The sequence below is a fragment of the Dermacentor variabilis genome, chromosome 1, assembly GCF_050947875.1.
Source record: "Dermacentor variabilis isolate Ectoservices chromosome 1, ASM5094787v1, whole genome shotgun sequence".
Classification (NCBI taxonomy): domain Eukaryota; kingdom Metazoa; phylum Arthropoda; class Arachnida; order Ixodida; family Ixodidae; genus Dermacentor; species Dermacentor variabilis.
The window spans coordinates 37,844,278-37,862,070 of record NC_134568.1 but is presented as its reverse complement, the minus strand read 5'-3'; the positions used below and the strand labels follow the sequence as shown (position 1 = coordinate 37,862,070).

General features: G+C 43.6%; 1 protein-coding gene across 2 annotated transcripts; it reads left to right on the top strand.

Annotated features, from left to right (window-relative positions):
• Positions 1 to 4,366: 4,366 nt before the first annotated feature.
• Positions 4,367 to 17,565, top strand: LOC142576557 (defensin). Of its 2 annotated transcripts, none has more exons than XM_075686732.1 (4): positions 4,367 to 4,451; positions 5,957 to 6,036; positions 8,404 to 8,463; positions 17,123 to 17,565. In XM_075686732.1, the coding sequence occupies exons 2-4, from the start codon at positions 5,994 to 5,996 to the stop codon at positions 17,242 to 17,244; spliced, it is 225 nt and encodes a 74-aa protein (XP_075542847.1). In that variant the 5' UTR covers positions 4,367 to 4,451; positions 5,957 to 5,993; the 3' UTR covers positions 17,245 to 17,565. The 2 variants fall into 2 exon arrangements, with proteins under 2 accessions (XP_075542847.1, XP_075542853.1); XM_075686738.1 differs by having other exon boundaries at positions 4,442 to 4,527.
• The last annotated feature ends 228 nt before the right edge of the window (positions 17,566 to 17,793 follow it).

Genomic DNA, 17,793 nt, shown 5'->3' with positions numbered 1-17,793 from the left:
TGCAAAAAATATAAAGACTGCTTGCGGTCCACCATTGCGTCACTAACTAATAGTAATGACGAAGAAACTGGCTTGAATATTTGTTCAACATTACAGACGTCCCGACAAAAGTCTGAATTTGTAATTCAGACAGCTAAGCGTTCCTAGTCTAGTCCCTGGTGGAACAGCGAGTGCACACGAGTTTATAGAAGGAAAGCTGCTTGGAAAAAACTTCTACATATTCAGAGCCCACAAAATTGGAAAGATTATCAATTTATTTCGGCAACATTCAAACGTACTATTAAACATGCAAAAGATGAGTACGATAAGAACCATTTTGATTATCTATCTAAATCCAAAAACAAACGTGCTTTATTTAATTACCTTCGTTTTAGAAACAAACTCCCAATGAGCAATAATGTAGACTCAATCGTCTATACCTCACAGGAAATGCAGGAGTCCTTAGAACTACTGGCTAAAGGACTGGAGAGTCGGTTCGCAACGCGCCTTCAAACTTCTGTTTCTTCTCCTGCATTCTCGGGCTACAAGGAAATATCCTATTCGGAAGTAGCAAAGGTTATGTTACAGTTGCCAACTACAGCGCCTGGCCCGGACGGCATAACAAAAGCAATGGTAAAGATTTTCTTTCAAGAAGCTCCACGTGAGCTTCTGAAGTTGCTAAACTACTCTGTTAGTAACGCATGGATTCCACAAGAATGGAAGATCGCCAAAATTATTCCGTTACTTAAAAAACAAGGGGCAGGGTATACTACCGACAACATCAGACCAATTGCGTTGACATCAAACATAGTGAAACTTATTGAAAGAGTGCTTCTCGGACATGTAATAGAGTTTATTGACGACAATCGATTGTTGAGTCCGTGTCAAATTGGATTTCGATCTGCCTATTAAATATGGCACGCGCATGTAGACCTTGAAAGTCGCATTAACATCGCCAGACAGAAAAAACAATACGCGGCTCTAGTTACGTTAGATATATGCAAAGCCTATGACAGCATTGAACATACAATTTTAACGAATCGCTTACACAGCCATTGCTTTCCAGGCTATATTGTAGCATGGGTGCATGAATTTTTAAAAGACAGGGAGTTATATTGTTTTCGAAGCGGCTATTCTTCCAGTAAATATAAGCAAACAAGAGGTGTGCCTCAGGGATCGGTACTTTCACCAGTATTATTTAATATTTTACTGAGCAGAATCCCCGTTCACCCAGGTGTCAGTACATACGTTTATGCTGATGACATTGCCTTTTTTGGTATGGCTAGCGACATATACTCTCTTTACGAAATACTGCAGTCGTATCTAAGGGTACTGGAAAGCTGGCTGGATAGCTTACACTTAAAGCTGAACGCTAATAAGTGTGCTACCCTTGTTTTTCCCGTTAAAGACCCAGTATACATATCGCTTAACTATCATCTCGAAGATATCCCACAAGTAGAGTCACTAAAATACCTTGGAGTTATTTACAACGGAAATCTTAACTGGCGGCCGCATATTGAATATATTGCGACAAAAGGAGCTCGTTCAATGGGCATTTTGCGCAAGTTGAGCAACCGAAGAACAGGTATGCGAAGAAAATCCCTCTTGATGGTATATAAGATGTATGTTCGTACGGTGTTAGAATTTGGATGCGTTTTATTCTCAGGTGTTCCAGCATACAAGCTTCGGCCGCTAGTTTTGTTAGAACGAGAGGCGCTACGTCTGTGCTTAGGCCTCCCAAAATACGTTTCGAATGCCGTATTATACCTGGAGGCAAGAATCCCACACATAATATGCCGATTTCACCTTCTGACAGTTCAGACTTTCCTAACGCTATATGAATCCCCATTAAACCGCCTTCAAATTATTTTCCTCTCTGATCCAGATTTATTTTTTCCTATTCATTAATAATAATATTTGGGGTTTTACGTGCCAAAACCACTTTCTGATTATGAGGCACGCCCTAGTGGAGGACTCCGGAAATTTTGACCACCTGGGGTTCTTTAACGTGCGCCTAAATCTAAGCACACGGGTGTTTTCGCATTTCGCCCCCATCGAAATGCGGCCGCCGTGGCCGGGATTCGATCCCGCGACCTCGTGCTCAGCAGCCCAACACCATAGCCACTGAGCAACCACGGCGGGTTTCCTATTCATTGGCCCAGGTTTCATAGACCACAGATTATATTTGTGCAAACATTACTTGAACCACTAAATGTGCAAATTCGCGAGGTGCTTCATGATAATACGCATCCAAATTACCCAGAGATCAGGTTCGATGACATTTTCCCAAACCACGCGAAATTACTCCCTTACGGCATCTTAAACGCCATGTTGCAAGACCACCTAAGCAGCCTAGAAACAAACGTTATCATTGCAACAGATGCCTCACAGTGCGAGGAAAAAGCTGGGATTGGAATATTTTGTCCTGCACTCGACTGGTCTTTTTCTTTAAGGTTGCCTGATTTTGTGCCTATTTTTCTGGCCGAGTTGTTAGCAGTAATCCTAGCTTTACGTAAATTAGACCCAATGATTACAGCGGCTGTCATTCTGACTGACTCCCTTTCAGTATGCTCTTGCCTTACCGCTACTAATGAGTCACCCATGCTAAAACTCTTCCACTTACTAGTTCCAGCCCATGTGCAATGTGTTCACTTGATTTGGGTGCCAGGGCATAAAGGTTTGTTTTTTAATGAAACTGCTGATTCACTGGCAAATGCATCACTATCCGGCCCTGTTCTTCCTATTCTACCAGTGGCAGCACAGATCACGGTGGCAAGATTTCGGATGCGATCAATAAGATTAGCCTTATCAGACCCACATTTGACTGCTTCTCCAGAGTATAAGCACCTGGCATTTCCCTGGCATAGCGAATCCTGTGACACAAAGATGCTTGAGGTCTGCCTCACCAAATTACGCTGCCGCATACCCTCGCTGAATTTCTATTTACACAGGTCGGGTTTGGTTCCCTCCCCCCTCTCTTCTTTTTGTAATGAGGAAGAGACGATACACCACTTTCTTCTATCTTGCCGCCGCTTTACTGCGGTGAGAAAAAGATGGTTGGAAATACCTTTTCGAAGAATTGGCCTGGACTTGACAGAACCTACAATTCTTTCGTTCGGGGCGTCCACTTTGGGATTCAGCCACAGGGATGCATGCTTCGCTGTCCGAACGTTCCTTACGGAATCTAAACGAATGCCCGGCTAAATCTTTTCTTTTTGTTTTTACTTTTAAATTAATTATTAATGATTCAATTGACCTCGCTGATTTTATTTAACATGTAATTCTGCGCTATTAAATGCTATTTCAATAGCTATTAGGAAATTTATGCTCCATAATAATTTCGAATAATCCACCCATTTCTTGGCCAATCCCCCATCGTGGGTAGGAGCCACACGCATCACAGGCTACAACAACAACAACAACCGCAAGTACTCTGATTTCAGAAGCATCAGTTGAAGTGGGGGATAAAGTACCAAGGCAACTAGTAGGTAAGCTCTCCCAACTAACGCATAAGATGACGTCACTAACGACGACTAATGTATACCATGACATCAATATTAGTCGGACCCGCGTATAGTTGGAACACCAACCGAAAAGTTCAGGCGCAATGCTAAACATTACTATCGCAGTCAGTGATTCGACCTTCGAGCAAAACTACCATATTTCTTTACTGTAGTCTCGACTTTCATTACGCCATATCCTTTGCGACTAGCACCATTATTTGGGTCCTAATCACAGGACGTCCCGCCGACCACGGTATTCTCGGTTAACTAGCCACCGCGTCACTCGCCGTTTGCCGGAGAAATGTGAGGACCGCGGTGCAGCAAGTCGGTAGCCGTCACATCATTTCCACAGAAATTTCTCCAAACGAGCTACTTTTCGGTCGCCTAATGTCACGTCAGCTTCCTTGTTTCCATCGTTGCACTGTATGTCACGGTAAACCTTCGGCAGAAGTAAAATGAGAAACAAATTTTCGGACATGAATGAGATACAGATTCTACATCTTTAAAGCACGTATAAAAATCCTCTTCTGTTAAACAGTGTTATTTACAAAGACTGAATGAGATTACTGCCATATGGATATAGGTGTTTGAGACTGATCTGTGCGGAAAAAAAAAAGCGCTCCATTTTATTCGATCGGCTGCATATGGTGCGTCATTTTGCGCATTACCAAAGAGCCTTTCGTGCCAACTTATGTTTTGCTCTTTGTGCTTGAATTTACGCTTTTTGCCGTTTATTGCGGCAAAACAAGGTGGCGTGAGCAGATAAGTTGCTTTGAAAGAAATGTTTGCGGAAGGACGTCCAGGATACCATACTTCCCGGTAGTTATAGCGTCCGCGTCGACTGTGGTGGCTCAATATTTCCGTTCCTTATTGCAGCAACAGGATGTCGCACGTGAATAAATTCCATCAGCGCAGCACGCGTGCTCTGACTGCGCTTTGAGACGACAAAGAAGGTCTGCCATCGCACAGGTAAGAGTTGCGCACGGTCCAGGAGAAGCGGTACGTGTGGTGCAGGCGCCTGAGCATAAAAATTAGAGGCACCGAGGTGAGCGCACGAACTATTTTACGCAATTGCGTCTGAGCAGACCACGTCATCGTTATATATATATATATATATATATATATATATATATATATATATATATATATATATATATATATATATATATATATATATATATATATATATATATATATATATATGCAGTGTAAACGGGATAGGCAAGGCAGGGAGGTTAACCGGATGAGATCCTGGTTTGCTACCCTTAACTGGGGTAAGGAGAAATGAAAGACGGAAAAAACATGAACACACAGCGCTCAGTGTGAACAGGCAGCCACACACAAAAAAAAAGAAAAAAGGAAAGGAAGGACAGACCTCTAGGGCGGCTATCAATGCGAAATTATTTTTAGCCTTCCGATGTCATAAATGCTGCACGCGCATTCAGGAACTCTGCTGCGTTATATGCGCAGCGTTTGTAAAAAAATATGATGAAAGGTTAATGGTATCCGTCCTGTACTTGGTGGCCGGTGATTGTGTTCTTATATACGTTTCCGCGTTCTGCATGTTATCATAAACATAGGAAGTAGCTCATTGCTATATCTTCTGCTGGTGTTATTTCTATCCTCTTTTTTTGATTTTGTTGTATCGACTTGAGGCAACAATTTATGTTCATTATCAAATGGCATAACAATATTTTGCATGGCAGTCTCTATGCCAAAATTGTTTTTTCTTGGTTGCATGTAGTTTGCGAAATTTGCATGTAGATTTTTTTACAGCTATTTCATTGTGCTTCGTCATAATTAAATTGCTGCACCACAAATACAGGGTGTTCCACATAACTTCTGCCAAAATTTTAAAATATGTGAGTGCCTCTTAACTGGACAGAACCAACGTAATGTTGTTCGCCGTTGCTTGGAGCAAGTGAGACTATTTTTTCTATTTCGCTTAATTACATAATTAGCTATTATAATTAAAGAACTTCTCAATTGGTATAATCACAGCAAAATTGTAAGTCAGCGAATTGCAGGCCATAATGAAAAATTGCCGATATGTCTTTCTGTTGCTAAATGCGTGCTACATAAATGTTCTTTGCAAGCATTAAAGAAAGCCCCCAAAGCACAAGAAAAGTTTCGTGCTTTTCTTGTGCTTCCGCGGGTTTCTTTTGCATTAAGCCCACATCGAAACACAGCTGCAGCAGTCGGGAATCGAGCCCATGACCTCCTACTCAGCGCCACACGATCGGGCAAAGGCGCTGTTGCCGAATAGTTATGAGAACATTTTAGACCCCGTTGCTAGCGTCCCAAGTTTCATTTAACTAGCTGAATCTACCAAAGCCGTGGAGTTAGAGCAGCGTGTCTTTTTTAACTGTAGAAAGAACGATGAAGTAAGATTTCTTGCCTATTGACGCATTACCATGGTCTCCTGACTAATAAGGCACCATCTTTTTTTTTTTTGCTTCTAATTTTTGATGCAGCTGATTCACCTTTTGGGACTGAGTGAAACTTGCGAAAATGCGCGGACTTTGCATCTGCCTTGTCTTTCTCCTTGTTTGTGGTAAGTTACAGTTCACATATAACTGCTAAGGCTTGTTTTTCACTAAGGCATTTTGATCTCTTACGTCATACGTACAGAAACGCAAAATATATGTAAGACGCACTCAAATTGTAATAGTGCTACTAAGTTTTTGATTTTTAGGGTAAATATAAATAAATATTGGCTCAGATCTACTTACTTTCATCTATTTTTTCATTAATGCATATCCGAGTGACTTGCAGTTAAACTGTGACAAAAAGGCGATTGTCAGCGTGATACCTAGCGCGACATACATAAATCTGTCATCACGGTGGTTTTGTTTCCACGGCATGCTCGTAACTGCACTGGTTGACAAGAACTTGATGATTTCTTAGAGAAATTCTTAGCGCGAGTACCAGCGGCTTTTTCATCCACAGAAAGGGACAGCTTGGTCTCTCTAAACACTGTGCACGTTTGCAGGGTGTCGAAAAAAATGAAAGAAGAAATAATGAAATTTGATTGGTGCAGAGTTTTTTGCACGCATGATATCTGTTACTGGGCCATGACATGCCGAAATGGATTATCCAAGCTGCTTGCTTCTGGCTGGAACAGACAGACAGACAGACAGACAGACAGACAGACAGACAGACAGACAGACAGACAGACAGACAGACAGACAGACAGACAGACAGACAGACAGACAGACAGACAGACAGACAGACAACGCTGATATTACTGAGCGGTGCTTCGTGTACTGCATTATGGGAGGAAACTGAATTGCGGATAACGGATTATCTCAGTAGAGCAGTGAAACATTGAAAGCCGGTGGCAACGACGCCAGTTTTCTATGTTTTAATTTCTTTCTCTCTTTTCCGGATCTGGATGGCAACAAAGTCGCCAGCTCGAAGACGATTTTTTTTTTCTAGCCCATGTGAGTGGACTGATATAATTTCACCAACGACGATGTTATCCCACTCCTTGAGAATGTAGGCTGGAGTTTGAGAGTAATCAGCGCTTCGAATGGGCAGTTTCTTTCTTCCTGTCTGTCTTATTCTGCGCTAGAACTTGAGATTTACTTATTTCAATTTATTAATTGTATATTGCCAATCCCAATTGGGGCTATTGTAGAAGGGCAAAACAAAATGAGAAAGAAAAACAATTACAGATAAAGAAAGTGCAATACACGATTACAGATTTTCTAAAAAATTATTTGACGTTGAGGGATCAAAAGTGACATGGTAAAAAATTTATGAATAAACATAAAGCACATAATCATCACATTCTGTAAAGTACCAAGAATTACACTAGCACATTAGAAAACTACACAAGATTTTGACTGTGAGTGGTACGTAGGTGGTTTTCAAGCAATGTTAAAGATTTATTCAAATTGTCACACCTAGATATACATTTGGGTAATCTATTCCATTTTCTAATTGTCTGCAGAAAGAAAGAATACTTGAAACAGTTTGTGTTGAAACGGTATTCTTGCAAGGCTGGTGAATGTCCATGGCGTGATTGCCTAGTTACAGCCTTAAATATAAACCTTGAACTATCGGTCTTAAGCTGTTCATAAAGAAGTTGGAACAACATTTTTTTTGGTGTGCAAATTTAGCGTGATTACATAATGTTAAGAGTCCAGATCTTTGAATTAATTCTCAGGGGGAATCGAATGAACCATGTTTCTTGTAGACAAATCTAACGACTTCTCTTTGCGCAATTTTAAGCTTGCTAACTAAATTATTTGTGGCCGGGAACCAATCTACGTTAGCGTACTCTAGTATAGGTCGAATAAAGGTGCTTAGGCTAAGAGCTTCGTTTTAGGTGGTGCAGATTTGAGTCGCCCTTTAAGGAAGAATAATCTATTCAAGTCGTACGTACTTGCCTATACCTGTACTTTGCCTGAATGCTGCGCACCATGGCTGTCCTGACAGGTGTTGCTTCAGAGAATCATATCGTGGGGCTTCGCATTTGAGAACGGTTGACTGACACAATCTACCTTTCCGACTTTACTCTTCTGGACACTTTAGAAGAGAGTAAGATCGGTAAAAAATGTGCTTATATAGACATCATTAGTCCCGCTGTACCGTTGGCGCCATGTTTTGTCCCTTCATTTCCATACCTCTGCTTGCGCCACACTTAATTCCTACCGGCAAAGTGTGTTTAACTTCACTATGTCCCGTTGTCGACTACGCAAATGCACACCTGAGCCCGCTTCATTTCTACGACGCCCATATCCCACATTGTTGTGCCTGTAATAAAGCATTTTCTTTCGCATGGTTCAGTAATATGACCCTCATATCTTCCTACGATCATTTTGTTCAGGTTCCACTTCGAGTGGTTATTATTCAGGCGTTATTGCCTAGTGGCACCATAGACACTCGTGTCAAGGAGTCTTGTTCGTGCTTGCAGGTCTTGTATCCGCCACGGCTGCCGCCCCGGCTGAAAGCGAGGTGGCTCACCTCCGTGTTCGTAAGTCACACGTGCAACCAGCTCCTTGGTGTTTGATGTGCGACTCTGTGCTGTAACATGTGCACACCGCATAGCGGATAGTAGTGTATTATATCTTACACGCGTGGTGATGCTGAACGTCACTTCTATAAGCAGATGTCACCCGACAGCAGTGGCTTCTTCATTGCGTTAGCGAAAATGTTACGCTCCCTGACACGGGGCCACGCGTGGAGGAGGTAGAGGAGAGTACATTGCGCGATGGTGGTCTAGATGTAAGGTATTCTATGTTGATTGTTTTGTGATTATTGTAGGTAGATTTGCGCCCGCAAAGTTACGTAGTTCACTAGAACTATAGTTCCAGGGAACTTGAATTACGTGCTTATCCCGGTCAAACGAGTGGAAATCATCGCACACGCAACCCGACATTTTCCAGATAGGCAGTTTCTGCTTCCTTTCTGTTTCCTTTCTGTGATGATTGCGTGTGTAAACAACTGTTTAGGGATTGTGTGGTCGTGTTTAGAAATAGAGATAAGGATACGAGGAAAATTGTAAAAGCAAGCTTGACAGCGAAAGAAGGTGCTAACTGCATCAGCGCTCCGTCGATTACTCTAAGAAGAAAGGAAACTGCCTATCTGGAAAATGTTGGGTTGCGCGTGCCGTGAATTCGCATTCATTTGAGCCGGTATAAGTACCATGCTCTTCTGAAATAAAATTCAGTTGAATTCCGTTGAACTACGTATTTCGCTGCAATTCGATGGGAAGTTGTGCAGCTGGAGGACATTTGAACAGTGATGCAGAAAGACTAAATTAACTGTATTGGGAAACATACCGTACTCACAAAAAAAAAATCTGATTTCTTCAAAAAACTCGAAACAACGACAGCGATGCATAACACGGCATCATGGCACGTAAGATACGCACTGTGTCGAGCAGTATTACTTGCCTGGAAGAAACATTTGCAGTGACGCGCCAGAAATTCGCGCGACTCCGTGAGCCAAGACTAATGCTACGAATGCACTTCACACCGCATTCTGCACAGACCGCCCTGAAGAGGCGCGTGGTCATTGAAGAGCTTGCGGGCCTCGCCGAGTGGGCGCTCGTAGGCGAGCCTGAGATCGGTTATGCATTGACGACGGCCCGTGTAGCTGCTTGTCGCCGTGAACCGGGCATCGCTGTGTTTCATCACACAGCAAGTTGTGTTTTAGGATCTCAAAGCGCCGCTCTTATGCGCCCGCTGCTGCGGCGAGCGTCGGCGTCGTACCTCGTAACCGAGCGAACGAGTCCAGCGAAAAACGAGAGCGAACGCGCAGCGCTGCGGGTGATGAAAGACGGCGAGAGCGAAGATGGCGCGAGGAGGAAAGCGGAGGACGAGGATATGGTGAAAGCAGGGTCCTTCAACACTTTTTTAGTCTGGTCATGAAACTTCCCCGAAAGTCTCATATAGGGACGGAAGTGGGCACCAGAGACGCTGGCGTAAGCGAACGATCTGCCGCGTCAGATGGCTGGACTGCACGATGATGCAAAAATTTCACATTTATTTCAGCATGTTTGTAGAGTGGACATGCAAACGGGACTGTTGGCAAAATAATGTAATGTGCGATGCGTTTGTGTTTAAGTTATACAGGGCACCGTTTTATGATTGACGTCGCCCCCCTCACCCCCTAGTAGCCTTCCATGCACGAACTGTTTCATTCGGCTGTCTCTATCTGTACTTTGCCTAGTTAGTTGGATAAGTCCTTTATACTTGGTTAGCTGGTTCAGTGTGTTAGTTATTGATTAGTTGGTAAATTATGTTTGATTAGTTATTATAGGTAGATAAGTTATTAGTGAATAAATTTATTTCACTTGGATAACTTAGTGAATCAGTTGGTTAGGTTTGTTAGTTTAATTCGTTAATTAGTTTTGTTAGTTATGTTATTTATTCAGATTATTTGGTGTATTACTGATTATGTTCTTAGTTTATTGGTTGAATTGCTTTGGTTACTGCAGTTTGTTACGCTACTTATTAGTGAGCTTAGTTAATCTAGTTGTTTGATTAGTTAGCAAACTAGGTTAGTTAGTTACTAGTTAGATCATTAGTTGAATAATTATTCCGTTGCTCAGTTACTCAGCTGGTTCACTTTGGTAACTTAGTAAGTAGTTGATAATGAGCAATTAATAATCAGACGTTAATTAGTTTAGTAACAAATAGTAAGAATTGAGTCATTATTTACTAATAATTAGTAATACGTTTAGTAATTTGGTAGTTAGTTGAGTAATTAGCATAGTAATCAGTTAGTTATTTTTGTTAGCTTCAAATGCAATTTTTTTGTGCGTAATTACATAAAAGTGCGACGTGAACTTGCTCTGCAGAAGGTTTCCAACAATGGAGCAGTAAAACTGTACAATTTCACATGAATAAAGCCGCTGTTGCGAACGCAGTTGAACCTGGAAATGAAACAAGGGGTTGTAGTATTATTCGCGTTTAAGTGTCTGAACACTGTGCAGTAACAGAGCGGCGATTTGCACGTTGCGGCGACAATATTCACACTCCGATAAAGGCAGTCGACCGCTGCGTAATAAGCGAGCGTAAGCAGAAAACGCCTGTGGCGTCCCTTCGGCGTCTGCGCCAGTCCACCTTCTACTTGCGTCAGCGCTGCGGTGCGTCCACTGCGGGCGCTATATGAAGCTTTCCCATAGCGTTACGCGCAAATATGACGACCAGATGAAAAGTGTTGAAGGACTCTGGCGAAAGCATGAGACGAAAAGCGTAGTGCCACACAACACGGACTACAGTGACGATGGCTACGAGATGGCGCCAGAGTAGCGCGCGTCGTCAGGGTGCCTCGATGCGCTCGCTCGCCTTTGCACCGTGCGCGGGAGCACGTGGATCGAGGCACTCTGGGCGCTGCCTGTTCGCCAAAGCGCTGCATGAGTGGAGATCTGTCTGTAGTGGCTGCTGTGAATCGTGCCCACCTGATCTCTCGATTGGCGAGGCAGTCGCACCACACTTCGCTCCGTTTGAAACGTGCCATAATAAACAGATTGTACGCTGAAGTCAGTACATCACGAAATGAAAACACGCATGAAGCTGCACCCAAATTTTGCATTAAGGAGTATTGTAATCGTCGATGAATTTTTTTGAGCCCACGACAGATCTGCGGCGAGCATGTGATTGTGAAGTCTCTTGTGTACGTACACAAAAGCATAATGAAGTATTCTGTATATAGTAAAATGTTTTCAAAAGGCACTAGGTATACTTAAGCAATTGAATATGCCTGGGAACACTTTGCAACCATTTCGACGAGTTTCGAAAAAAAGAAAGAAGAAAATTTGCGACCTTTCCAGTTTTTAAAGCACATGGTCGAATGTCGAATCACTCGTTCACAACACGCGATGTACTTTTTTTGGCAGGCTAGTTGGTTCATACTGAGTTCTGCAGTGTACTGTACGAAGTGTACATCACAAGGTGCGGAAGAAAGGCTGCGCCCTCTTTCCTCTCGCGTCTCTCTTTTTTACCGCAATTTGTGGCGTACATTTCGCGCAGTACAATATAGAACTCTCAAAACCATTGGGAACGACACCTAGTTTCATGAATTCATAAACATCGTATTGTTTTCTTTAGAGCCCTATCAGTCGCCCTCATTTCTAAACGATTGGATTCCACTCAGCTTCGCAAAAGTTTTAAATCGCGAGATATGAGAAAATTAATCAGCCACCAAATAAAATGAGACCACCAGCTAATGTAGGCAAAACTAAACAAAACAACAACAAAACACACATACACGCACACACACACGAAAAAAAAAACGTATGCAGCAGGTGGTGCCATAACACCGCTTTATGAGATAGGGTATCATGGAACCCAGAGCTCCATTCCTTTTCGTATAGGTTTTAGTGGTAATTAATCTCAAAGACATTTGGTACTGGTGTGAGCGCGCAACTCCGGTACAGCGCATCATTCGGCATTGGAATGATGGATATTCCACCGATGTGTCTAACCTTCGCGCTTTCACTTTACGCAACCTTCTAATTTTAACGTATAATCTTTGAACGGCTTCGAGACTAATTTTGCGCTAGAAATTACATGATAGAAACATAAGGGCTGAATGTGAAAAGCTCATCTATCTAAAGACATACTGAGTAGCTATGATGCAACAGACCTGACAAACAACAGACAATAAAGGAAGCCGCAGTTAACTTTATTGTTGAAGCAGCATCAAATAATAGGAAAATCAATGTACCACCCACCATTTACGTGCGGGTTGAAACGCTGCAGCTTTCGATCTCTTTCAAATAACCTTAAACCTTTGTCACACGGAAAATGTAGTGTGATTTTGAGCGTATGCCCTTCGCCACAGTGAATCGGACTTTGTCGGTTGGATGCTTGCTTCATACGAAAAGTGTTGTTTGGAATTTATCTTAATGCCAATGTGGCCATCAGTAGTCATAGGATTCATTTGAGGCAGTGTTTGAAAAGTAACACTGCAATTGAGCCAAAAGAGTAGCTAGCAATTATTGCAGCGAAAATGAAGTCATTGGCTGTAATCAATTGTCGCGAGCCGAGAGAGGGCAACGTCGCATCCGAGAGAAGCAGAGCAAAAAAAAAAATGAATTAAATTCTTCGGTTTTAGGGGCCAAATCCATGATATGATTGGGAATCGCGCCGCAGTGGGCGACTGCGGACTAATTTTGGCCACCTGAGGTTCTTTAACGTTATACCCAATGCACGGTACACGGGCGTTTTTGCATTTAGCCCCGATCGAAATGAAGCAGCCGCGGCCGAGATTTGATTCCGCGGTCTTAGGCTTAGCAGCGCAACCCCAAAGCCGCTACGCTACGAGGGCGGGTAAACTGAGGAAAAATGGCTCTTCCAGTTGCGTATGGCACGGGTACGCTCATAAGACTTGAAGTGACAAGAAGGTGTTTTGAAATTTATGCCAACTTTACGCTGAATATTTTTAAAAGTAATTTTCTCGGAACAAGGCTATCGAGGCCACAGACGTCGACACAAAGAGGCAAGTTCGTCGAGCGCGCTTGCTGGCGAGTGTGTTCGAGAGCGAGTGTTCCAAAACCTTCCCGCGTAGAAGCAAGCGTATCACTCACTGTCAAGTGTCCGCGCTTCAAGTAACGCTAATGGTACTTTCGACTGGTTGTTTCAGAGCGCTACGGCAACGTTTCAAAGGTCGTGCAAAGGGAGCGACTAAGTTTTATTGCGATGATAAGCGGGATTGAATGGCAACAGCAAAACCGGAATATCGCTGGTATTCCATTTATTGTAGCGATGTCTTCAAATAATTTCTTTTAGCACAGCCCCAAGCGGTGTAAACCAACCGCTCTCGAATGTGGCAGGAATTTCCCCGCGTTACAACAGTGTCAGGAAAGTTAGCTTTCTGTTGGCTTTCTCAGGTGGCGGCGCAGTGGTTAAGTGCTGCCGCTAGGTCTGGCAAGAAGCAACGTGTTTTCATAAGCAGCGAATGAGCATGCTAGCTATTCGGAAAGAGCAGTCGCTCAGTCAATCTTGTTTCTGCCCTTAAAACAGCGTGCGTATCACGCTCGCTTAGCGTTGTTGTCTGCTCGTTTAGCCGTACTTGTAAATACATCCGCGGGACCAGGCCACACGCTTCTTCTTCATGGAAAAAAAAAAACGAAAAGGTAAAGGAATTAGAAAACGCTGTATAAAGAAGTCTACAATGAAACGACAAAACGGTAATGAACAAGTTTATGGATAATGGAGAAAATAGGGAAGAGAGAGAGAGAGATAAAAGAAAAACCATGCGATGACATGCGGCCCACTCGCCATACGACGTACTGTTGTCATTGAGTTGCGCTGTTCTGCAGCCCGTCGTTCGGATGCAGTATGGTATATGGTACACCAGGGGAACTTCCTATAACTATCCAGGCTAACCAGGGGAGGGAAGGGGGGGAGGTTGGGCAAACCCAAGAAAAGTGAAGAAGTGCTTGTTCAAACATCAAGTAGATCGGACTGGTTTGATAAAGCTTTCAGTTTTGTTATTCTCATCGGCAGCACCACTGTGGCTCTAAAACAAAGCTTTCAGCAAAAAAAAAAAAAACTTCAGTATTGGTCTTAGGCGTTGACTTCCTCGTGGCGATCAAAACCATCGATTAATGGATGCCTGGTTAGGCTGTGACAGGGAATCCTAAGACACAGAATGCAGTACAACCCGCCGCGGTGACTTAGATGGCGTTGCGCTGCTAAGCAAGAGGTCACAGGATCACCGCGAGCGCCTTTAAATAAGGGGGGGAGTGAAAAAAAAAAAACCACTCGTGCGCCGATAGACTGGGTGCGGGCTAAAGAGCCCAATGTATGGTGGTCAAAGCCGGTCAAAATTACTTCGGTGTCACCCACTACGGTGCGCCTCCTAATCATATTGTGGTTTCGGTGCGTAAAAGCCCGTAATTTAACAATGTGATAGGCATACAACGAGTCGACTTTCATAGGTATTTGTAATACTTCTACAACTCTACCGTTTTCCGGCTCATTTATTTTTGAAAAATAAAAAAAATAAACAACAAATGGTATCTCAATAAGCTCACTGCAACAAATGTGCAGCTGTGCCTTGGTCCCCAGTCGGTTTCTCGACGAGTAAGGCTGACCGATCGCTCAGATGGCATTGTGCCATCCGCGGTCGCGTGTGTTGCCTGCGCGATGGAAGCAATGCGCATCACGCCACTCTCTTTCGGGATGCGCGGCGCGCTTGTCCTTGCTTCACCGTTTAGGTGATTTACCCAAAATGTCACGCAACGGAATTCCAGCGCATTTCAGAGAAACTAATAAATACTCTCTTTGACATTCCCTATCTATGGCTTCCGGTGGAAGTTTTTATTGATGCGAACGTCTCAAATGACCCATCGAGAAGGAAAGGCAGGCGGGGTCTGTAAGAGCGAAACGGCTCCCAGATTCGCACTGGCTGTGGCGCCACGTCACAAGCGTGCCTCGACGGAGCAGAGCGGGTGCAAGGGCCTGCTGGCCACGCTGGCACGTCAGGTGTTGCGTGAGGGGAGAGGGCGTTGCCGCGTCGCGTCACCCGATAGGCCTCGGTGGCGTGCGACGTTGTCACCGAAGGCTGCTGCTGGTTGCTGGACCGGGCAGCACGTGTCGCTGTAGTACATTACCCGCAGCGCAAAACTCGAAGGACAGCTCTACGACGCTCAATCGGACATTAACTCTTTGAAATTCACAACTCACAACTCGCTTAAGTGTCCTCCGACTTTGATTCCCATTGTAACAAAGGAAAATAAAGCAATAGATTTCAAAGCGCACTTTATTACATAATGCTCCTTTGATCACGCTTGCCTTCAGAAAAAAACAAAAAGAAACGCATCTGAGCGTGCATTTATTTATAACGTGATGTTTATGGGGCGACTGGTCCTACTAGGCTTTGTTACACTGGAAGTCGCGATGCGTTCCTAAAAAAAAAAATGTTTTATCGCTCGGAGTTATTGCGTTGAGGTTTAACGCGAGAGGGCGAACACTCACGAAGCTATTAACTTGTTGGTAATGTAGTGCACAACCCTCGAATCAAGGCGAGTTCGTAATTAGGCGCGAGGAAGTGGATGACGCCATATTACCTGAAACTCGATGGTGGATGTGTGCGTTATCTCGGCGCTTTCGAATTTTGGTCAAGCATAAGCACGAACAATAGTATATGATAGGTACGCAAAATGCTAAAAAGTATTATTATAAATTTCATCTTGTGTTTATTACTTTAAAAATGTCACTCGAACTAGCTACTGTGCCGAGCAGCAGTTTCACACGTGAGCCTGCAAGCTGTAACAATTAATACGTATGGAGTCATCGTAACGGCTTAACCATGGCGATGCTGGGCTGCCGTGTGTAAGCGTGGGACCTATATAGCGTTTGTTATATTAGGATCGTTGTAGCTCGAACCAGCCTGTGATAGCTATGAAGAAATTTCTGCTAAAAAAGCGAAAGGCCACATGATTCGTAGCAGAGCTGAAATATGTACTCTTCATACTTTGCATTGGCTTATAGTAAAAAACGAAGCAACGCCTTATAGCCTTCAATTGCACTGAAAACATCAGCAACGTCACGGAGTGTCTGTTATTACGTGCTAAAATAACGTACGCAGAAATTAAGTATCTGTAACAGTCACCGTCGCAAAACTGTCCTATATGTTAAAGACTTCGGAGCGTGGGACGCATAGCCTAGCTAAAAATTGCATATGCATAATCAACGCATGTCATTGCGTTTTACACAGACATTTGCATCAGTAAATGTTACAAGAAAATACAGCACGGACGAAAACAGAGAATACATACATTTCGCGCGTTACTTACATATTTTTTTGTGTTTGTGGTTAGCTTTCTTATGTTTTTAAGGTGAAATCGTAGTGACTTATTCAGAACAGCATGTTACTAATCCAGACACTTGCGGTTTTTAGCCACTCTGAACAGACAACCAGAGATTAGGTAATGAGCGCTCTTGCGCGCGACTCGGGACAAACACGCAGTTTAATTCAGCTCACATTGCCGATATTATTAAATAAGATGGGCCACCGAACGAACAATATCATCCACCAGGAAACTGATTGCACAGAGAAGGTGCATCACAGTGCTTCTGAAATTTGATTTACCACAGGTCCCCTTGGCTCTAAAGACGGCCGATGGGCCGCCGACTTGCGGTGGCAACTCTGAATGCGCCCTCGCACTTTCGCAGGTCGAGGCTTCGGATGCCCACTGAACCAAGGCGCCTGTCACAACCACTGCCGCAGCATTCGGCGCCGAGGCGGCTACTGCTCTGGCATCATCAAGCAGACCTGCACCTGCTACAGGAACTAATGCCTCCGCAGACGTGACCCGACTTCCCCGCAAGCTTTCCTCAGGGAATATTTGCTAGCTGCGTTTACTGCCGTCGTTCGTGTGCTACTGAAATATTAACCCCGGAATACTTGCAGAATGCAAGGTACACATTCGGCAGTAACTACGATTTCGAATATCCTGCTACTAACTCAGGGGCATTCGCCAATGGGAGAAGCTCACACGCGCGCTTTATGTTAGCAAGCTTACAACGCTACTGCGACTCCATGTTTCCGAAGCGCTTTGTTGACGTAAACATTTTCAAGAAAGACAAAATGCATATTAAAAATGGTTATGCTTTCACTGCATTGACTCGACAATTTTTTATAGTGTTGTCTTGCTTGGCTAAGGGCTGACTGCCGTTAACGCTATGTAAGAGCGCTAACAGCAGTCGGAAACACCGACTTCTTAACGCTGTGCACAATGATTCGTAGAATATCTTGCTTCATAGCTCAGTGAAATATGACGCTGACTGATGTAGCCATTTAGCAATTAACAAACACTCAGTTCAAGATTGATACGAATACCCGT

What these genes read in the sequence shown, in the direction of transcription:
- LOC142576557 (XM_075686732.1), top strand. Translation starts at nt 5,994, where the DNA reads ATGCGCGGACTTTGCATCTGCCTTGTCTTTCTCCTTGTTTGTG. An exon ending in TGTCTTTCTCCTTGTTTGTG is followed by an intron (nt 6,037 to 8,403) that starts GTAAGTTACAGT and finishes TCGTGCTTGCAG; the next exon opens with GTCTTGTATCCGCCACGGCT. An exon ending in GGTGGCTCACCTCCGTGTTC is followed by an intron (nt 8,464 to 17,122) that starts GTAAGTCACACG and finishes GCACTTTCGCAG; the next exon opens with GTCGAGGCTTCGGATGCCCA.